General features: G+C 41.1%; 1 protein-coding gene and 1 long non-coding RNA gene across 6 annotated transcripts; one reads left to right on the plus strand and one right to left on the minus strand.

Moving 5' to 3' along the window:
• Nucleotides 1-61: 61 nt before the first annotated feature.
• Nucleotides 62-21,929, minus strand: LOC125297243 (zinc finger protein 729-like). 4 transcript variants are annotated; one of them, XM_048247464.1, is made up of 4 exons: nt 21,711-21,929; nt 18,741-19,049; nt 7,749-9,308; nt 62-2,834 (listed from the first exon to the last, which is right to left on the minus strand). In XM_048247464.1, exons 2-4 carry the CDS (start codon nt 19,009-19,011, stop codon nt 346-348), a joined length of 4,320 nt encoding a protein of 1,439 aa, XP_048103421.1. In that variant the 5' UTR covers nt 19,012-19,049; nt 21,711-21,929; the 3' UTR covers nt 62-345. The 4 variants fall into 4 exon arrangements, with proteins under 4 accessions (XP_048103421.1, XP_048103422.1, XP_048103425.1 ...); XM_048247468.1 differs by lacking the exon at nt 62-2,834 and having other exon boundaries at nt 7,161-7,848; nt 7,945-9,308; XM_048247465.1 differs by lacking the exon at nt 7,749-9,308.
• Nucleotides 12,183-14,109, plus strand: LOC125297457. 2 transcript variants are annotated; one of them, XR_007194047.1, is made up of 4 exons: nt 12,183-12,480; nt 12,628-13,122; nt 13,321-13,505; nt 13,705-14,109. It is a non-coding gene; the product is annotated as an uncharacterized LOC125297457 (long non-coding RNA). The 2 variants fall into 2 exon arrangements; XR_007194048.1 differs by lacking the exon at nt 12,183-12,480 and having other exon boundaries at nt 12,518-13,122.
• Nucleotides 21,930-23,921: the final 1,992 nt, after the last annotated feature.

Genomic DNA, 23,921 nt, shown 5'->3' on the forward strand with positions numbered 1-23,921 from the left:
CAATGAACAATATCATCTTTGGAACACCAATTTTATACAAAGAAGAAAACAGTATCCTTACTGAGATCATTTATTAAGAACATTTAACAAATGCAGATGTGTGACAATGTTCAAGAAGTAATGTCAACTTTTTTACTATGTCACTTGAAGCTAATATGGAATGTTTCTGCAATTGTGAAAAGGAAGCAAATCGCCCCCTAGCATACCTTGGTAAAATTAATTCATGTATGTATACTCAAGAGTCAGGTCAAATCTCCAAGCCGATGTAAACGTCAGAGATGACTTGTGAACATCTCTGGTAAACGTAAATGTGTGTGCAAGCATGTGGTGTTGACGATTTGAAATTTATGGTCTTTCTCCACACTGGACCTCTTCATGAGGTTTCTCTACAGTATGTATTGTCACAATGGAATCGTAACATTCTGAAGGCTTCTCTCCAGAGTGTGATGTCACAATGGATTTGGACAATTCTGGAGGCTTCTCTGCAGAGTGTGATGTCACAATGGATTTGGACAATTCTGGAGGCTTCTCTCCAGAGTGTGTTTGCATATGGCATTTGAACCTCACAAAGCATGTAAATGTTTTTCCACAGTACGCACATCTATATGGCTTCTCACCAGTGTGCATCATCATATGATAATTAAGATTTGAAATTTGTGTAAAAGCTTTTCCACACTGGACACATTGATGAGGCTTCTCTCCAGTGTGTATTCGCATATGAACTTTAAGACTTGACATTTGTGAAAACCCTTTTCCACACTGGACACATTTATGGGGCCTCTCTCTAGTGTGTACAAGCATATGTATTTTTAGTTTTGACATTTTTGGAAAACCTTTTCCACACTGAGCACACTGATGAGACTTCTTTCCAGTGTGTACTAGCCTGCACTTTTTAACACTAGATAATTGTGTAAAAGCATTTCCATACTGGAAAGATTCATGAGGCTTCTCTTCAGATTGTGTTAGCATATGGCATTTAGCATCTTCGAATGCAGATTGATGAGGCTTCTCTCCAGAGTGTACTTGCACGTGAGCTTTGAGATGTTCAACGTGTAAAAAAAAAATTTCACAGTGGACACATTTGTGCAGCTTCTCACCAGTGTGTATTAGCATGTGGCTTTTAAGAGTTGACTTTTCTGCGAAACCCTTTCCGCACTGTACACAGCTATGGGGCTTCTCTCCAGTGTGTGTAAGAATGTGGCGTTTAAGAATGGAAAAATATAAGAAAGCTTTCCCACAATGGTCACACTGATGACACCTCTCTCCCGTGTGTATTAGCATGTGGGTTTTAAGATGTGAAAGGTAAGCGAACGTTTTTCCACACTGGACACATTTATGAGTGTCCACATTAGTATTCTGCTTTTGCGAATCTCTAGTGTGTGTAAGCATGTGACGTTTAAGATCTGAAGGCTTTTTAAATGCTTTTCCACACTGGGCACATTTATTCAGCTTCTCTCCCGTGTGTACAACCATATGGCTTTTAAGAGCTGAAATTTGTGAAAAACCTTTACCACACTGGAAACAGTTATGGGGCTTCTCTATGTGTCTAAGCATATGGATATTAAGATTAGACATTTGTGAAAAACCTTTTCCACACTGGGTACATTGGTGAGGCTTCTCTCCAGTGTGTGTTAGTATATGGCTTTTAAGAGTTGAACTGTATGAAAAACCTTTTCCACACTGGGCACATTGATGAGGCTTCTCTCCAGTGTGTATTAGCATATGACTTTTAAGATTTGCACTTAATGAAAAACCTTTTCCACACTGGACACATTTATGAGGTTTCTGTCCAGTGTGAATCATCATATGTACTTTAAGATATCTTCGTGTTGTAAATGCTTTTTCACACTGGGTGCATTGATGAAGCTTGACTCCAGTGTGTGTACGCATATGGATTTCAAGAGCAGAAATGTGTGAAAAACCTTTACCGCACTGGACACAGTTATGGGGCTTCTCTCCAGTGTGTGTAAGCATGTGGCTTTTAAGAGTTGAAATTCGTGAAAAACCTTTACCACACTGAGTACATTGATGAGGCTTCTCTCCAGTGTGTGTTAGCATATGGCGTTTAACATCATTGAATCTTCGAAAAGCTTTTCCACACTGAGCACATTGATGAGGCTTCTCTCCAATGTGTATTAGCATGTGGCTTTTAAGATTGGCACTTAGTGAAAAACATTTTCCACACCAGGCACATTTATGAGGCTTCTCTCCAGTGTGAATCATCATATGGACTTTAAGATGTGTTCGTGTTGTAAATGCTTTTTCACACTGGGTACACCGATGAGGCTTCTCTCCAGTGTGTGTACGCATATGGATTTTAAGAGTTGAAATGTGTGAAAAACCTTTACTGCAATAGACACAGTTATGGGGCTTCTCTAAAATGTGTGTAAGCATGTGGCTTTTAAGAGTTGAAACGTGTGAAAAAATTTTACCGCATTGGGCACATTTATGAGGCTTTTCTCCGGTGTGTATTTGCATATGGCTTTTAAGATTTGCACTTAGTGAAAAACATTTTCCACACTGGGCACATTGATGAGGCTTTTCTCCAGTGTGTATTAGCATATGGGTTTTAAGAGTTGAACTGTATGAAAAACCTTTTCCACACTGGGCACATTTAAAAGGTTTATCTCTGGTATGTGTTTTCATATGGACTTTAAAACGTGTTTGTGTTGTAAATGCTTTTTCACATTCCGGACATTTATGAGGCCTTTTGCCGGTGTTCTGCTTTAGATTCAAGTCAACAGTGTGTGTTTGCTGGTGTTCCTCTAGCAGATGGAGGTCATCATTCTGTTCTGGAATCTTCTGTTGTGTTGAATGTTGCTGTTCTGATAAACCTGGAAGCATTATCATACGAATTAGAATCACAGACGTTCCAAAACCACATTTAAAAAAAAAAATGGGGCACTATGTAAAATGCAAATAAAAATAGAATATGATCCTTCTGCAAATCAAAGCCACATTTAGTTGCAAAAAATGGCATTTAAACTCTATTGTGCAAAAAAGACATGAGTAAGATATCGACATTGGCCCAGAACTCCGCATGCATGCGGCCAATTTTTTATGCCTTTAAATTGGACAATGGAGTGTGACAGGATTGGGAGAGAGATGGACCAACTAATATGGTACAGGCACTGTAACCAGTCGGACCAACTCATATGGTACGGGCGCTGTGCTGTAACCAGTTGGACCAACTCATATGGTACGGGCGCTGTGCTGTAACCAGTTGGACCAACTCATATGGTACGGGTGCTGTAACCAGTCGGACCAACTCATATGGTACAGGCGCTGTGCTGTAACCAGTTGGACCAACTCGTATGGTACGGGCGCTGTAACCATAACCAGTTGGACCAACTCATATGGTACGGGCGCTGTAACCAGTTGGACCAACTCATATGGTACAGGCGCTGTAACCAGTTGGACCAACTCGTATGGTACGGGTGCTGTAACCAGTTGCCGTTCACCCTGTTACGAGTTGTTGAACCACTGAAACGATTTTGGAAACATTTTAAGGTACAAAAACCTCTTTGGTGTTGCTTTAAAGCTATTCTCTCAACAATTCCAATTTAAAAATGATAAGAGTACATTAGGAATAAGTGCATCAGTGAGTGCTGTTTTTAAATGGTCAAGTGTCAGTTCTACTCAGGTGGTAACGGTTCCTGCACACAGTTGCGTGCATTGCAGTGCTGGAGACGCATCCCGTTCACTTTACATGGACTTACGTCACCCGTTGCCGAACTGAATTGTGGGTCCGTTTCGTCGCGTTGCTCCCGTCGCTCGCGTTGGGCGGCACCAGCCTATCAAATTACGAACAAGCGAACAACAGACTGCACCAGCCAATCAAATTACGGTTATACCTTAAGTCATTTGCATAGCTACCGTCGGGAGGACCCACTGGCATGCGTTGACCATATCACTTTCAGACCATATCACTGTTATGCTAATGCCCGCATACAGACAAAGGGTAAAAGCGAACAAACCGGTTCGTAAGCAGGTAAAAGTGTGGCCTGAGGGAGCCTCCCATGCTCTTCAAGACTGCTTTTGACACAACAGACTGGGAAATGTTTAAGCAGGCAGCCACTACAACAACCGGACAGACATAGAGGAGTATACAGACACTGTAACCTCTTACATCACCAAGTGCATCGATGATGTGACCCACACAAAATACATCATCACTCGGGCTAACTGGAAGCCATGGCTGACAGGGGATGTCCTCAGGCTGCTGAGGGCCAGAGACAAAGCCTACAGAGCTGGGGATGAAGCTGGCATGAAAAAACAGAGAGCCAACCTGTCCCGTGGCATCAAGGAAGCCAAAAAGGAATACACTCACAAGATAACCACCCACCTTCAAAGACAGCAGGAACTCACAAAGCCTATGGCAGGGCATTCAGGCCCTCACGGACTACAAGCCCGCCACAGAGCTGTGAGAGCAACATCCTCTGCTCAACAACCTGAACCGCTTTGCTCGCTTTTGAAGCACAAAACAGCACCTCCCCACAGAAGACCCATCCCCCCTACATGAGCAGCCCCCTGTGCCTCTCTGCCGACAGCGTGAAGAGGACACTTGCTGCTATCAACACCAGAAGGCAACAGGTCCAGACAACATCCCAGGTCAGGCGCTGAAGGGACTGGGCGCAGGGGAGCTTAAGGATGTCTTCACAGACATCTTTAACACTTCCCTGAAGCAAGCCATCGTCCCATCATGTTTCAAAGCTGCCACCATCATACCTGTGCCGAAGAAAAACTGCTCCAACCTGCTTCAATGACTACCGCCCTGTGGCACTGGGACACCATCATCATGAAGTGCTTTTGAGCGGCTTTGTCATGTCACATATCAAAGCCATTCCTCTCCCCCCCCACCCTGGACCCCTTCCAGTTTGCATACCGAGTTGCTGGGTCCACAGAGGATGCAATCTGCTCTGCCCTCCACCCAGCCCCCACCCACCTGGAAAAAAAGAGACTCATATGTGAGATTGCTGTTTATAGACTTCAGTTCTGCATTCAACACCATAATACCACAACAACTCATCTGCAAACTTGACAAACTGGGACTCAGTACCTACCTCTGCAACTGGCTACTGGACTTCCTCTGTCAGAGGCCCCAAGTAGTACGCGGTTGGCAACAATACCTCAAGCAGCATCACACTGAGCACAGGGGCCCCCAAGGGCTGCTCAGTCCGCTGCTTTTCACCCTGCTGACGATGACTGCACTGCAACCTACAGCAACAATCACATAGTGAAATTTGCTGACGACACAACTCTGGTGGGTCTCATCACCAAGGGCGACGAGACTCAATACAGGTTGGAGGTCGCACCATCTGACCATCGCGGGTGCAGGGACAACAACCTCCTGCTGAACGCCAGCAAGACCAAAGAGATTGTTGTTGACTTCCGGAGAGGTCACACCCAACACCTGCCACTGACCATCGACGGTGCTGTGGGTGGAGAGAGCTAGCAGCACCAAATTCCTGGGGTGCACATCAGTGAAGACCTCTCCTGACCACCAACACTGCATCACTGGCTTAAGAGAGCTCAGCGTGGGCCTGTACTTCCTGCGGAAACTCAGGCGAGCAAGTGCTCCACCAGCCATCATGACCACATTCTACCGAGGCACCATTGAGAGCATCCTCTCCAGCTGTATCGCTGTGTGGGTGGAAGCTGCACTGAATACAACAGGAAAGCCCCTGCAGCATATAGTGAACACAGCTGGAAGGATCATTGGTGCTTCACCCCCTCCCTGAAGGACATTTACACCACCCACCTCACCCGCTAGGCGACCAAAATTGTGAGTGATGCAAGTCACCCCGCTTCACAATCTGTTTGATCTACTGCCCTCTGGGAAGAGGTACAGAAGCCTGCGCCTCCCCAAGACTACCAGACTCACCCCAACAGCTTCATACACCAAGCTGTAAGGATGCTGAACTCTCTCCCTCCTCTCCCCCTCCACCCTCAGCTACATAACATCCTGGACATTGGACCCACAATGGCGCCTGCACTATCTCCACTTGCACACTTGAACACTTGCACACTTGTACACTTTTTACAACTTGGTGTTGTTGTCCTGAAAACACAACACTTCTGCTGCTCTTACATAACTTGCACCACTATGCCACTTTCTTTATTACTCAGGTCAAACAGAACTACCCAAGCCTCTTATTGGCCTGACTTTGCACTAGTTTTTTTATTGACTGTCTATGCACAATTTCAACAAAATTTTGCTGCTCTTATTTTTTCATTATTATATGTGCCCTCTTATTTACTTTATTTACTTACTTTTTGTTTACTTGAATGTTATGTTTGTCTGTGGACTTAAAATTGGTAAAATATGTCTTGTCTTCACCGTGGGATAGTGAGAAATGTAATTTCGATCTCTTTGTATGTCTGGAACATGTGAAGAAATTGACAATAAAGCTGACTTTGACTTTGACTTTGACTTTGACGGAATGCAGCTGTGTGCGGGAGCCGTTACGATGCTTACACACAGTTGCGTGCAGTGCAGTGCTGGAGACGCATCTCGTTCACTTTAGATGGGCTTACGTCATCCGTTGCAGAAATTAATTGTGGGTCAGTTGCGTTGCTCCTATCGCCCCCGTCGAAAAGTTCCAACCTGTGCTGCACTAATGGAGAGCGACCGAAGGCACCAGCCACTCAAATTACGGTTATAGTCCTACTTCAAGGCATTTGCATAGTACACACCCCCTGACTGTCGGGAACACCTACTGGCATGCGGTGACGCAAAGCAACTGTTTGTAAGCACCGAAAGTCTGTGTAAGAAAGTCCCTCCACTTGGCAGCCATATTGCAATGCTTTTTGGGCACTTATCGGGCATCTATTTGGGCACTTATCGGCATCTATTTGGGCACTTATCGGGCATCTAATTCGGGTAGAACTGCGCGTGCACAATGTTTCATGAATCACACACCAACCTCGCTCCAGCTGCAAGATCACAACACATGATTGGCACGATGTATTCACAACACAACACACACAACTCACAGCACATATAACCTTTTGGTGGGGGAAGGGGCGGAATATGTGTAGACAACTGCCATGTTTGCGTTACGAACTAACCCCATACATTTCTATGGGAGTTTCTTTGAGCACTGTGTCTCCTCATTAAAAAGTCTGCATTGAGGTGAGTCACAACACTAAACGTGTGTCCACCAAGCTTGTGCAAAATTAAGAAGTTTGGAATGAATTTTAATCGAATTGGCACGCAGGAATTGGAATTGGAATTGCAATGACAAGAACGTGGAATTAAATTCATGGCAATTCAAAGAAATTCCACACAGTCCCACAACAGAAAGAATGTGTTGAATGTGTGGAATCTCTCATACATTCAGTGTTGAGATGGTTACATTGAAAATGTAATTGGTGTACACATAGTTCAAACTAATTCATTCATAGAATACTATTCATAGAATACTATAGAATACTATGATTGTATTACATATTCTATGAATAGTATCATATAAATTCTCTGTTCACAAGCCTGATTTTTGTTGACAAGCTCCGCCAGTTCGTTCTCCCTCCAGAATTCTGTTTTATAACTAATCAAATTATGTAGTTGTTACAAACCAGGCATTACAGATTCAGTGAGGGCAACGTACCAAAGGGAAAAAAGAGAAAAAAAAAAAGACACCAAACACCAGGCACTGGTACAAATATCGGTTCAAATGTGAAAGGTACAAAACCCTAATATCAAGTTACTTGTGTAATACTTGGGATTAATCTCTGAGAGGACTTACTTTCCAGCTGATGCTCTTCCTCATCCTCTTCTTTCTTCACTGTCGTCACATCGTCACTGTTGGAACATTCATGAGGCTTCTCTCCTGTAAGTGATGTCACATTGGATTCGGAACATTCTGGAGGCTTCTCTCCAGTATGTGATGTCACACTGGATTTGGAACATTCTGGAGGCTTCTCTCCAGTATGTGATGTCACATTGGATTTGGAACATTCTGGAGGCTTCTCTTCAGAGTGTGTTTGCAAATGGGCTTTGAGCCCCGTAAAGTGTGAAAATGCTTTTCCACAGTAGGCACATGTATAAGGCTTCTCACCAGTATGCGTCCTCATATGGGAATTAAGATTTGAAATTTGTGAAAAAAGTTTTCCACACTGAGCACATTGATGGGGCTTCTCTCCCGTGTGTATTCGCATATGAGTTTTTAGACTTTGCATTAGTGAAAAAGTTTTCCTGCAATGAGCACATTGATGAGGCTTCTCTCCTGTGTTATCGTCGTTTTCAACACTGGAGAATTGTGTTAAAGTGATTCCACACTGTTCAGATTCATGAGGCATCTCTCTAGCGTGTGTTAGCATGTGGGTTTTCAGGTGTGCAACGTCTGAAAGAAAAACTCCACAATGGACACATTTATGAAGCTTCTCTCCGGTGTGTGTTAGCATGTGGGTTTTAAGAGTTGAAATTTGTGAAAAAGTTTTTCCACACGGTTCACATCGATGAGGCTCCTCTCCTGTGTGTATTAGCATGTGGGATTTCAGACCTGAAATTAGTGAAAAATCTTTTCCGCACTCAACGCGGCTATGGGGCTTCTCTCCAGTGTGAAGAAGCATGTGGCGTTTAAGACGTGCACACTCTTCAAAAGCTTTTCCACACTGGGTACAGTTATGAGTGTCTTTGATGGTATTCTGCCTTTGCTTATTTCTAGTGTGTGTAAGCACGTGGCGTTTAAGATCTGAAGACTTTATAAATGCTTTTCCACACTGGACACATTGATGAGGTTTCTCTCCAGTGTGTATTCGCATGTGGCTTTTAAGATTTGCATTTGCTGAAAATGCTTTCCCACACCGGGCACATTTATGAGGCTTCTCTCCAGTGTGAGTTACCATATGGTCTTTAAGACGTGTTCGTGTTGTAAATGCTTTTTCACACTGGGTACATTGATGAGGCTTCTCTCCAGTGTGTGTAAGTATATGGGTTTTAAGATGTGATCTTCGTAAAAAACATTTCCCACACCAGGTACATTGATGAGGCTTCTCTCCAGTGTGTGTTAACATGTGGCGTTTAAGAGTTGAACTGTATGAAAAACATTTTCCACACTGGGTACATTGATGAGGCATCTCTCCAGTGTGTGTTAGCATGTGGACTTCAAGACGTGTTTGTGTTATAAAAGCTTTTTCACACTCTGTACATTTATGAGGCCTTATGGAAGTGTTCTGCTTTAGACTCAAGTCAACAGTGTGTGTTTGCTGGTGTTTCTCTAGTTCACTCAGGGCTGTGAAACTCTTCCTGCAGACTGTACAGTGGTAGAGACGTCCTTTATGTTGCAGGTTCTTTTGCATTATACCTGAAAGAGTTACCATGCGAGTTAGAATCACAGATGATCTAAAACCACATAGTTGTGGCACTATATAAATTGTAATATCATCTTCTGCAAATCAAAAACACATTTAGTTGGAAAAAATGCTGTTCAAACTATCGTGCAAAAAACAAACCATATTTCGACATGAGATACTGACATCGGCCTATAACTTGACAATCCCTAGCAGAAACCTAGCAGAGGATGAGTTCTTCATTCTGTCCATGAATATTCAATTTGCATTAAAGGTTTGCATAACCCTTGTAAAACCCTTATTTCCAAAAAGTTGTGTAAAATGTAAATAAAAACAGAATTTGATCATCTGCAGTTGTGTAAAGCCATATTTAGTAGCAAAATGCAGATTAGTATTACCCTGGAAATCCAGAGTTCTCGCAAGCGCACAGTTGAATTGTGTCTGCGAGACACTCTGGCAATGAGCAATTGATGCACGTTACTTTTCCCCCTTGCTTCTCGTGGAACCAATCAAATCGGTATATCTGATATGCGGGCCAGAGGCATGCCAAACTGATGACGACAGCGTTGCAACGTTGCAGGTCAGTAAACATTGATTGTAGTGTTATCCAATTGTGTCGAAGTCCGCAATCATTCAGAGTAAGCATTGGTCTAGTGCAGGGGTCGGCAACCTCTTTTGCCTGGAGAGCCACTTTTACCAAATTTATTATTTTTTTTAATCTCAGAAGAGCCACATAAAGACAGTTACAAGAAAAAGTTATTCTGTATTTAACATACAGTACTTTCATTCAACAGAGGATTTTTAAATACATGTTCTACTAGTTGTGCAAGTAACTTGAAATGTAAAGTGGAATGACAGAAGTATAGGCCTTAGGCTTCCCATGTAGGCTAAACACCACCCCCTATTTTTCCAGTGTCCTTTGGTATGCAAAGTAACATCATAGCTAACAACACAACACTCAATTTTCGTTGACATTAGGCCTACCAGAGATTAGATTTGGTGATGGCCTTGGAGTCTGGCTGGCTCATATTCAGTGAGATGAAGTTTCATGCAAGAATTGAGGCTGTCACTATTTAAGGGCAACTCCACGCAAAACGCCATGGCATTGTGTTGGCGTTATGGATGTGACAGTTTTCCGCGGAATTGCCCTTAAACGTGAGCGCAGGTTTGTCTTTATATTTTTCATATGTGAGAAAGATTTCTCACAAGCAAGTGGAACCGAACAGGGTTAACACAGCAATACTAACTCGTTGCAGTGTGCGATATATAACGGGCAGCATTTCGCGTTTTCAGAATCAGTCTTCGGATGGAAACTTTCCCATTTCAGCCTTGTGTTTGTGCTCGCAAGCTGTGGTCGCTGACGTTTCCTTTTTGACATTTTCCTTATCTAGCCTACAGCAAGCGCACACATCAACAATAACAATTAAAGTGTTCTCGTTGACTGAAATGGAGGGAAATCTGTGATTTTGTTTGATATTGACATGGCAACGAACTGCGAATGTATCAATATTGTGCAGGCTACGGTTATGGAGTCAAGTGAGGTGGAAAGTTATATAGGCCTAGGCTAAATTGCTCAGATAGACCTAGAATATTACATTTTGAAAATGAACAAACTAAAATAAAATACATTTTAATTAAATACTCATTAATTATTTTCAAGAGCTGAGCCGCATCAGAGGGATCAGAGACGCGGGTTGGGTGGTCTAGTGTTATCCAAATGCGTGCAATGAGATTTTCAAATGAATGCTTGGTGCCGCCCCTCGAGTTGGGCCATTACATTGTTCGTGGCCAGACCCTTAATCTTTCTAGATTACCAGGGTCTGGATTTTCAAGGCTAGATTAGTTACCACAGATATTCTAAAACAGGGCTCTACAGTGCGCCCATTTCACTCGCACATGCGAGTAAAAATGATGGCGTGCGAGTGCAAATGACTTTTAACCATGTCAATGTTTGTCTACAAAATACACCGCAACATCGAGAAACATTACTGGTGCAAACCATAGAATCACGTCGTGAATGCAGCATAAAAACTACACCTCCCATCAACGTTAGCAGTTTCGCGTTGTGACTCGCTAGTAGTCGCTTCCATCAAATCCAAGAGCGCGCAGAAAAAGCGGAAAGTTAGACTAGCCAGCCAAAATGCAAAGATTGAAGAAATTAGTTCTTCTATCCACCGAATTCATCGGATATAGGAGGAACAGGATGAGATTCTGAGAATGCAGTGAGAGAAGGAAAGGTAACCCAACATGCCTTTTAGCCCAGTTGACGTATTGGCTGCAATATGCAAAATATAGCTGTAGCGAACAGGCACAAAAGTAGCCTCCCGTAATACTCCCATATTATTCAAAGGTAGAACGCTACTGACAACTCCAGGCTTCCACGCATTCTTGTTTGTTTACACTGAATACAAGGTGAAGTGCAAAACGAAAGTAGGCCTAACATTTACCTAACTGCCCCCATCAATGCAGATATTTCAAATAAAAAAATAAAAGTATAAAAAAAAAGATCCTTGATTAGACTATGTTGGGTTTTGTGGAAGAGCAAATCAACTGTTTTAGTAATAGTATTCAGTATGCAGTCAGATAGGTCACCATAGGCATATTTGGATTAGCTACAGATGGATTCACAAATAAATAAATTAGCCTACATTTGGCAGGATACTTGATATACAGGCTGAATGCAAATATGCCAATGTATTATATTATTTTACATTAACAAAATGTAGGAAAAAAGAACAGACTGAAAATAAAGTAGGCACTGATCTTTAAAAATCCTGTTTCCTGTAGCCTAAATGTTGTCAGTCATTCTTAATCATGTTTAACTGTTAGCTGCAGTGTAATGTTAGATTATGTGTAAGTTAAGTACAGAACTGACTGTGCGCCCAAATTTTTGTCTATGCTCCTACATTTTTTAACTTATGCGCACAAGTGCTCCTGGAAAATTTTTTTAGTGTAGTGCCCAGTAAAACCCTTTTTCCAAAAATGTTGGGACACTGTCAGAGGTGTCATGCCCATTGAAGTCACGTACCCCCCACATCATTTTTTGACTTTGTTGGCTCCATAATAAGCCATAGCCTATAACGACTCAAATATAAGAACGGTCAGCAACAGCCTTTTCTACTTTTTCTACTTTGCAGAAGAAGATGCTGATATTGTCATCCCAAATGAGTGTCTGGCAAAGGACAGGTACATAATGACAGGGACTATTCACAGGGAGGAAGACAGATATCCAAACATTTTACATGGAAGCAAACTCAGGAGTTTCAACAAGCCAAATTTTGAGAAGTATCAGTGGTTGGAATACCACAAAATAAAATATGTTGCCTTTTGAAGTTTTCTGCAGACGGGTTCAGGGATTGGAAGACTGCTTTGGAGACAGGGACTTTGACCGACATGACGCAGGCCAACACCACAAGCAACTATCAAAAGCGTACTTGATAAATGATCCAGATGATGCACAGCTGTTGGCACAGACAGCCTAACAAATTGAGCTTAAAACAAAAGAAAGGGAGAGCCGATTCCAGGCAGTATTCAGCCTTGTAGACATGGCATCTACACTCGCCAGATTGAGATTGCCCTTTCGAGGCCATGATGAATCTGAAACGTCAAAAACAAAGGTGTTTTCCGAGAAATAACCGGATTAGTGGGAAGATATGATGAAGTTCTTCATACCCACATCGAATTGTAGGGATGGCCCGATACCAATACTGGGGATCGGGCCGATACCGTCCTCATATACTCGTAAAAAATTGAACAAACTATCGATCGGCAATCTTCCGATGTGGAAGAACAACCCCTCTACAGCAACGCTACTCTACTCGACCCCAGGTAGGTCTGTGTGTGTGTGCTTGCGTTAGTTAGTTTTCTTGCTGAAAAGTACATTTTAGTATTTCAGTTTCATTTAATACATTATTTGATTAGGCTATGTTATTTTAATAGACATAGTGGTATCATATATTCAGGCAAACATGCCTATTGTCAGTTATAGGTATAAAAATATTTTTTTTCATAACCACACCAACACAGCTGCAATATGCCAAGGAGTTGCTGATGCGTGAGCTGTTGAAGTCGTCTGGAGAAGAGGAGGATCCTGACCTGCACGAACCTCCTGCCAGAAAACCCTGCAGGGACCAGGCAAGCAGTAGCCTGGACAGTATATATCTGATGAAGTAACAGATGAGCAAGCACCAGTCTTGCTACACAGAGCTCAAGTAGGTTCTACTGCACAATTAGAGACATGCCTAAGGGAGACCACCATTTCTTGAGAACAAACCACTAGAATACTGGGCAGTTAACAAAGTGCAGTTCCCTACTCTGGCCAAAATGGCATCCAGATTTTTTTAAATTTATTTTACCTTTTATTTTACCTTTATTTAACCAGGCAGATCATTAAGAACAATTTCTTTACAGTGATTGCCTGACAAGAAGCACAAGCTTCTTGGAAGAACAAGCTTCTTGGATACCTCTCAGCACCATGCAGTGGTGTTGACAGTGAAAGGCTGTTCAGCTCAGTGTCACATATTGTGAATGAAAGCAGAAACAGAATCACAGCTGGTCATGCAGAGATGATTTTGTTCATCAAAAAGAACCTGCCTCTCATTCTCCCAAAAAGTACTTAAGCTAGTTCAGATCACATTGCTGACTGAAATGTTTGTTTAACTGAAACATGGGAACGGTCACCGTGCCGAATAGTTTAATTGTTGTTTAATTGAAATATGCAGTAGTTCCATTGATGTTTTGTTTAATTGAAATATGTAAATGTTTAATTGAGACTATGCAACAGTTACATTGATATTTTGTTAAATTGAAAGCTGGAGATGGTGTCAAATAGTTTCATTGATATATTGTTGAGTTGACGGTGTTGACTGTACAATACGTTTTATTTATATTTTGTCAATTGTAAAGAAAGTGCCAGTGTTGAGGCTTTTTGTTTACACAGAAATATCTAATTTATTTTTGATTTGAAATTGCCTACATGTATTATTTTACTCATTATTATTTATTTTTAGACTTATATTATAAAAATACATAAAATAAAAACAGTCTTCTAACCTGTGTTCTAAAATAGTCTTCTGTCTTCTTTTCTGGGAGCCTATAGTTACTTTTGCGGCAGAAATATCGGTATCGGTACTCTGTATCGTCAAGTACACAAATGTAATACTCGTATCGGTTTGAAAAAAAAAAATGGTGTCGGGACATCTCTATCGAATTGGCTAAGAAAACCCCTAAGGTGTACCCAGTTACCTTTCTGTCAGAAATTCAATGATTGGCTGCAAAAGAAGTCAGAAGAAAAATAAAAGATGAAAAGAAGGAAGCAAAACTATTCTGTGTGCCGTGACACAACTTCAGACTCCGCTAAACAGGATCAGTTGTCAATCATTCTCCATTTTGTTGACAAAACAGCCAATATTCAGGAGAGCCTAATTGATTTTGTGCATGTGAAAGATACAACTGCACAACGGAGACAACGGAGAAATACAGCCTTGAAGTCAGCAACATCAAAGGACAGGGATATGATGGCTGTGCTGCCATGTCATGTAGGGGCGTACAACCGATTATAAAACTGACCAATGACCAGGCATATTTTGTGCATTGCTATGCCCATTGTATGAGTCTTGTAGTGGTAAAAATATGTCTTGTAAAAATATACCCTCTAACAACTTCTTTGGAGTCATTGAGGAAGACAGATATCCAAACATTTTACATGGAAGCAAACTCAGGTGTTTCAACAAGTCATATTTTGAGCATGATGCTGCTTTTTGGATGACAATTTTTCTGCTGAGGGGTTTGGGATTGGAAGACTGCTTTGGAGACTGTGTTCATGGAAGGTTCCGCCAAAAGACACTGGCTGTTTGTCATAGTCAAGGACGGATCCCTCAAAGCTGCTTTTTCAAGTATGTTACGTCATTAAATCTCGCCGAGCTCTGTTCCAATGTCAAGGGTGCTTTACAATTCTATCAAGTGCTGAGTCCTTCGTTCTGAGAATTTTCGAGGATGCATGTGTGTATCCTCTGCATGCTTGGAACACCCACAATCCTGTGCGCATATTTATGGAAGATTTAAAATATGTACTAAACAAGGCAATTCACTGTATTTAAATGTAACCATAGTGTTATTGTCACTATGTAAAGTAAACTTAATGAAATATGGGCTCAAATAATTTTGACAACTTTGAACTCTCACACTGTAATTGTGTAAATAAGGCAGGTATAAGGAAGGGTATTAAAACATTTTCTAATGATAGCTATTGCGAGCTAAATATTTATTTTCTCTTAACGACTTTGCTTAATAGTTGCCACGTTATACACGTGGGAGAATGACAGGTGCATTCATTGTTTTTCAAAAAGAAGTGGGCAGGAGGCATGATGTTCAATAACGCACACCTGCAGCTTCCTGCACACCTGCAGCTTCCTGCACACTCGCTAGTCTGTTCCATTGTGTGTTTTCCGAATGCTAAGAAGAAGCCTTGCCTCGTGTTTGAAGGATTTAATCCGGCAGGGCACATTCTACCAAGCACGAATCCTCGACTTTGAAAAACAACTATAGCTTGTTCAATGATATGAAAAATGAGTTGATGTGGAAATTACCCCAGAAGACCCAAGACACTGAAGTCCTTGAGTAAAACAAGATGGGCAACACAAATAGCCATCATCATAGATTCTGTGGTGGAGACATTGGATCAGATTGTTGCATCTGACAAGGACACATCAGTAATGGCAATGACAATGAGAAGACAAGATAACCTTCACAATCAGCATAGCAACTGCTTTATTTGGCGTAGCACCACTAGTTGTACCCTAGCAACCACCACTATAATGCCACCCTAGCAAAACACCATTGATTTTGAATTCTGCTTCCATCTGGTGGTCTTAAGTAGAATTGTGTCAGTGACAGGTACACTTTCAAAATACTTGAAGGCATGGACATCTGCACAGATGTAGATCTTGTGTATCATTGCAAAATGGAGTTGTCCGACTTGGAGAGACGATGTTTCTAAGGAGTTGTGGAATGAGGCAGAAGCAGTGGTGTCAAAGATTGATGTTGAGTAGAAGAAGGTAAAGAAAGGTTTCAAGAAGACTGGATGACAACTGGTCAAACCAGACACTAACAAATCAAAAGGAGAAGGTGAAGGTTATTTTTCACTTTACCACTCTTGACCTCTGCATTTAGACCCAACATCTTCTCAAACACTCAGGCAGCCTAACAAAACCATCATTAGAGAAGATCCCAAACCTCAAGCAGCATGCTACTGTGTGCATACTACAAAGGGGATGTAAAACAGCATACTACTGTGTGCATACTACAAAGGGGATGTATGCATATCCTGACATTAGCAAACTCTACCAGCCCATTATCACTCTGCCAGTCGCATCATGCAGCAATGAAAAATCCTTCTCTTCGCTAAAATCCGTAAATAACAACTTGAGCACCACAATGTCGGTGTGACGGGAGCAACGCGACGCATCGGACCCACAATTCAGTTCGGCAACGGATGACGTAAGCCCATGTAAAGTGAACGGGATGCGTCTCCAGCACTGCAACGCACGCAACTGTGCGTGGGAGCCGTAAGGGATTCATTTTGGAGCCTTGTGGACAGACGTTGGGGTAGGCATAAAAGTCCTTTCATTTAAAGCACCACAAAGTCAGATTTCAGCACCTTTTTAAGGCTAATGTAAGATTGTTCTAAGGTCACATACCAATTCAAAATCATAACATAAAAACTGAAATGATACTGTTTTTAAAACCATGCCTGCCAAAATTTGAGCATACAGTGGTCATCATCATGTCTTGACATTAAGTTACAAAATAGATACTCTAGCTCAGTGGTTCTTAAATGGGGGTATGTTAAGGCACTTCAGGGGGTACGTGAGATTTTAAAATATACATATATTTATTTCAGGAAAATATAAGTTCATAAAATGAATTCTATATTTCAGTAGGCTATTCAATTTCATTATCCTAAACACCCAGAGTCCCCCCCCCATACCAGGATGGTTCGACCCAACCTGTCACATGCCACCCGCCATCACCTGTCAAAACGATGGAGTCGTGGTTGAAGCGTAGCAGTAATTCTTGTGAAAACACGGAGGGACAAGTGACAAAGAATGCGCTGGTTAGGGGGTACTTGGCTGAAAAAATATTTCACAGGGGGTACATCACTGAAAAAAGTGGGTGCGTTGGGTTGAACCTGCGTGCGTGGTTTAGCCCTGCACATGCTCGGACTGAAACCCGCGAAACAGCAGCCCCTCGGATCGGGAGTTGAGTGTGCTGACAATTGAGCTATTTGAGAAATTGAGCTAAAAGCCAGCTCGCATTAGGGCTTTGACTTTTGCCCAAAAATCATATTCGAAGTTCGTTTTTTTTATTAATATTAAAATTCGAATATATTCGAATATGTATTAATAATATTTTAACCATTAAATGTCTTCAGTAAGACCGATATTGGTATCAAACTTAAGTTCTATTTCAACAGGCGCATCTCAACTCTCAGGTGCATCTCAGGCGCATCTCTCAACAGGCGCATCCCTCCTCAGCATGCACATGTAATCCAAACATTAATCGTGCAAGACAACTGACGAAATTGCTATTAAATCCGGTTAGCATCATTAGCATCGGAATTTGTTCAAAACTACTGCATTCAAATTGACTGCTAAATTCTAATCATCCCAATCCCAATGCAAATGGAAAAGTATTTTCCAAGACTCAAACGGGCCTGTCCCAAGGAGAAAAAGTATTCAATTGAAACTTAAACACACGTGGGGAAACTGAACAGTCTACAACCATAGACTATGATAAACTAGCAAATTAAGCTAACGTTACTTTGTTTACAATATTTCCAGGCTTCAACCAGTGCTGCTTTTCATTCAGACTTATCTGCACATTTATTTATTTGAGTGTTTATAATGATTGTGTTGCCATTTCTTTTCCCTGTTTGCTTTGATTGATAACTAAGGTGATTAAAATCAGAGGAAGGTTAAATTTAAAATAAAAATGTCTATGTGGGAGCTGAGCTCACTAAGCGCGAACCAGCCAGGATGCTAACCTACAGGAGCCCAGATGGCCAATAATAGCCTTGCTCATGAGCTTGCGATTTCACTTCAGAAGGCGTGAAAAAAACCTCGGAATCTGAATTGAAAACAACGTTTAGGCTACAACCAAATACATTTGCAAATAAATATTTCCATAGGCTACAGGTTCGAATATTAAGAGATCCCTAAAATTCGTTCGAATATCTTTAATTTTTAAAATAACCGAATTATATTCGAATAATGAAGTTTGGAGTCAAAGCCCTAGCTCGCATGCTAGCTTGAAGGGTTGTTCGACTCATTGTCATGATGAAAAAAACCCTGGGTTCAAATTACTCTGGATTTACACTTTAAGATTATGCATATCAAATACTGTTAAATAATCTAAGATACATGGGATTTGTCTCCGAAAGTACTTACATCCTGGCAGATCATCCTCCTCCTCAATCTTCACTTCGATCTCTGCTGTTGTCTGTAATGTTTCATCGTCAGTAACGCTGGACTCTGCAACGTCTGTTTCAGTTTGACAGTCAAGATCTACAAATGGCTTTTCGTCTCCATCTGGACATGCAATCGTATGTCCATATTCCTCCTCTTTTATATCTTCTTCTTTCAACATCACGCTCAGCAGGTCAACCTCCTGCATTTCAGTGACATTGCCACCAGAATTAAACAGCAGTCCAAGATCCATGTTCCCAGCAAACCAAAGATGATCCCATCCAACACTTTCTATAGTGAGAGCAAGACAAAAACAATAGAATGCCTTTCAAAACCTTTTCTCGAAAATAAAGAAAGAAAGAAAATACTACAAAACAAAATTAACTGACATGATCAACTGGCCTAACTGCCATCTCTTGGTATGGGCTATGTTCAAGTAGGTACACTTGTTAGCACTTTAACTTAAACATAATTTACAAAGAGAATGCATCACACTGAGAGACTGTGAGAGACAAATGTTTGCACCCTATGTCCTCTGTCCTATGTGAAATGGACGTGCCCAGTTTGAACTAGTTCACTTTCCAAAACCACAATATTACAACAGATCATAAAACTTTTTCAAAAATGTATTTGTTGTATTATTTTTAATCTATTTATATTATTGACATTGTTTCTTTTTAGATAGCCTACTGCAAGCTGTGGTTCTTAATGCATGTTATGGTTCTTATGCATCTTATGGTTCTTTGTTATGGTTCTTAAAGAAGCACTATGAAGGTCTGGTTAGCTACGCTAAACGCCCACTAGCTAGCGAGCTAGCCATCAAGAAACCAAGCTAAACATATACAGGGTTCACAATAAAATGGTCGAGCAAACACATTGTTCAAGAGACTATCAAACCACATTACAAAGACGAAGTTCACCCAAGGGTAGGCTATAGGGCTGGGATAAACGATTATTTTTTAAACGATTAATCTAGCAATTATTTTTTTGATGCATTGATTAATCTAACGATTCATTTTTTCAGTCGATTCGATTATCTCCCCATTAATTAACTAATAGCAATTTACATTGATTTACATATCTGAATGATGAAAACATAAATTCCTTAACAGTGCAATATATGTTTGCTCATAAAATTCCAAAATAAAAGACTATACAAGTGCAAAGTAATGCATTCTTAGTCAGAGGTAGCATTCAATAAAGTTCAGTACTGTATAGGTCTAATTGAGTGCCTGTCACTTTAAGATGATCGTGAGGGAACCCTTGCAATTGCAACACTTAACACAGTTAAAGGCTTCTGATGTGTGGATGCAATTCATAACATAGTTAGTTCAAATAACAGTTTGTACTTCTCCTTGGGACAAGCACCTTTGAATCTTGGAAAACACTTTTCCATTTACATCGGGATTTTGCAAACATTCAGTGTCAGAATCAATAAAAAGAACCCTGCATGAGTATCGAAATTGACAAGCAGCTGTAAGTAAGCATGCTAAACTCGACAATTAAAAAGCGCTCCGCGCTCATGGACGGATTATGAACTTTTGGGGCCCTGGGCCCAGATGTATTAAGGGCCCCCCATTCATTTTCACATATGTGTGGGAGGGAGGGTTTGCACATTTTTAATTTGTTTGATGTGATTTCCTGTATTCTGGTGCATTTTGGGGGGATGGCCAATACTTTAATTCAATCAGATTCATAGCCTACATCCTGATGTGTTGATATTGAGGCAATGATTCCATGCAAAGGCTTGGGCTTCAGGGCCCCCTGACCCCTTGGGCCCCGGCCCGGTAGGTCCGCGCTCAAATTCCATCCATATTACACAAAACTATGAAATAATCTAAACTTCATTCACTCTCAGTGTATAGATCTGGACAGACTTGCGGAACAGGCTGCGGGGCAACAGTCTGACAGCCTGCATGAAGATAGGCATTAATGGGCCAACAGTTGGGCCATTAATGGGCCAAGGAGTGCAATTACCAAAGGGCCCTTGAAATGTTCTTTGTAAAGCCAAGGAGGATGGCTTGTAGCGATGCTAGTTGTCAGCTCTGCCATAAGTAGTGACTGATCACATTTGCACATTTTGTTGTTTTGCACTTTATTTTGCACTTGTTATATAGTTTGTAATAGTCTTTGTTAAAATCGCACAAATATTTTTGAAATATTTGTATACTGTTGGATGTTTGGTGTTATTACTTTGTTAACTATTATTTGGAGATGCTGATTATTTATTTAATGCAGTATTTAATAAATAATTGTTAAATGTACAGAGCCTGTAGTGCATCACACAAACAAGACGCCAGCACCCACACCCCGGTCGAACCGACACCATAACACCTCCACTTACCCTTTCTCTGTCAAATTATTTGCATTCTTTCCAAATCCTTCTTTCGTTATCCTTACAAAACCATGAAAGCTGAGCACCTATATGCCATTACGCTACATGTCACGTATATTATAAATGTTATTTGAAAGTGAGGGTGGCAGCGTGGCCACTCGTTTAAAAGTAACGTCTCCAGTTCTGACTTGACGGCAGTTGAAGGAGCTAACCAAAACTCCAACAGAATTCAAGCTCTCACTTGGAGAGACTGTGACTGTGTCTGTCGATAGGCTAAAGCATCAGTTGCAAAGCATCAAGTTTCCCGATACATTGATAACAAAAACGTTAAGCCAACGTGTTTGCTTACATTCAGTGTTGTTCCGTTAAATGTTTTGTCAATTGCTTGCAAATGCATCAGTTAAGGCTAGCCAAAATACAGTGATAATAGAAGAATTGCTACGCTAGCACACCAATTCATGTCTTACAAACCATGATGAGCAACTCTCTCGAGTTATTTTACCCCGAAGAACAGAACATTCTCACTAACCAAATACAAACAGTATGGAATTGAATCTTCTATATTTGACTGGATATTATTCGACTAGAACCCCAAGTTAAACACATAGATGTCTCACCAAATAAATATACACAGACACCGGCTGCTCCGCATACTATAATCTGTTTGGTGTCAGACGAGACGTGTATCAAGCTTTTATCCCCACAAATTGCAACATTTCTGAAGCAACATCAACGAAAGTCCTAAACGTTCTGAGGACGCTGTAAAATATCCATGCATAGCCTACTACATGAAATAAATGAATTCCTCGTGGCTGGCAAACCAACCAGAAAACTGTGCCCTACTGCCACCGCGTGGAGTGGAGTTTGACTGCAGGAAACTGAATCTGGCTTTCAAGGGGGTATTCGAGAAAGTGGGTTTATTAGTGAGGCTGTTAAGCTCTTAGAATAGGGACGATCTTGCATTTTATGAAAGAAGCATGAAACTTTCAAGGTTTGTTCTTGATGACCTAAGCTTTAATTTAAGATCTGGAGGCATTCTCAGTTTGACCTCTGAGGTCAGATAGAGGTCACTGACCTCTGTAATATGTTGTGACACAGGTGAATGGGGTAAAAAAAGGTATAGATAGATATCACCATGAAACTTTCTCAGTTGATTACTCATGTTAAGCTAAGAAAAAAAATGTATTGAAAGTTATTTATATTTTCATGTTTAAATATGCAAATTAGGCCTTATCTCATAAAAAATGCGCTAATTTGCATACATTTTAAAAAACAAAACAAAATCAGATTGTCTGATAAAGCCAGGCTCAAAATATTATTTTCATTTTGTTGTCATATGAGATGGGCAGTGTTTGGAATAACGCCGTTTAAAAGAACGGCGTTAGGTAACAACGTTATTTTTTCACTAACGGGGTAATCTAATTACTTTTCCCGTCGTTACAACGCCGTTAACGTTACTGGACGTTAAATGCGGTGCGTTACTATGCATTGATTGAATAAACTAATCCGAACGCACCCTGGCTCACAGCTAGTGAGGAGGTGGGTTAATAACGACGTAAGCGATTATGATTGGCTAAGGCAGAGTCATGTTTCATGATAGCCAATCAGAGCCAGTGTTTTTACACACTTGCCAGCACACGTGCCACACACACACACGCGACAGCTAAAATAGAGATTCTACGATAGCAGAGGTCAGGAGCAAAAGTTGGCATTTTCAAGGTGGAGATATATAACCTGACCCTAGCCAGATGAATGTCGTTCCGCTTAGCTCCACCTAGCTTCACTCACATCCATCTGGGACCTCTTCCATTGAGAGTGATTTCTGCAACCGATTTTATGGTACAGCCAATCAGGACGCAGGGCGGGAGTTTCATAGATGTGACATAGCGTAGAAGCAACTGTGAGACTGTTATTAGCGTCACGGGTTGGCTTCGATGTGAGTGGTTGAAGTAGCACGTCAATAGATGACGGACAAGTGGCTTATTCAATCATATGCAAGCATTTTTTGATTAGGCCCAGCCTTCTGAAGCAACACTTCAATGGATCGGTTCCAGATGGATGAGTGGAGCTAGGCGGAGCGAAATTCATCTGGCTAGGGTCAGGTTAGGAGATATAAGCACTATTTCAAATTCATCAAGGCAAGAACGTGCATGTAATGTGTACATTATGTCCAGGAGCGAAGACTTTGTCGACATCCGTTGTAAGCAACTCTAATTTAATGAAGCATCTCACACATGCATCTAAAGCTATAGTGGCCAAAAAAAACACCGATACCTCCACCACAGATGATAGCTCGCCATCCACTAGCAAAGAAGGACTCGGAGCAAAGTCTTCCAAGCAGCAAAAGCTAGATCTTTCTGCCTCAAAACAAAAACCTATATGACACAGGCTGAAGTCAACCGTAGGTCTGTGCAATATCTTGAATTTCCCCTTGGGGATCAATAAAGTATCTATCTATCTATCTATCTATCTATCTAATAAATATCAAAAGTTATGTAGCCTACAAACACCTGTCTGTTCTACTCATTTCAACTGGCTGCACAAAACTGCTCAAAAAATCCAAATTCTTTGACATATAGCAACTTTTTTTTTTGTAACAGTAACGCAAATAGTTACTTTCCCTGGTAACGAGTTACTCTTATCATAGAGTAATTCAGTTACTAACTCAGTTACTTTTTGAAACAAGTAGTGAGTAACTATAACTAATTACTTTTTTAAAGGAACGTTCCCAACACTGGAGATGGGAAAAGAATTACTGAGGGGTTTATGGACATCTACTTCTATTATCCTGTAATGCACCTGTACCACTGTGATATGACATTTCTAGG

This window comes from Alosa alosa, chromosome 7 (genome assembly GCF_017589495.1).
Source record: "Alosa alosa isolate M-15738 ecotype Scorff River chromosome 7, AALO_Geno_1.1, whole genome shotgun sequence".
NCBI lineage: Eukaryota > Metazoa > Chordata > Actinopteri > Clupeiformes > Clupeidae > Alosa > Alosa alosa.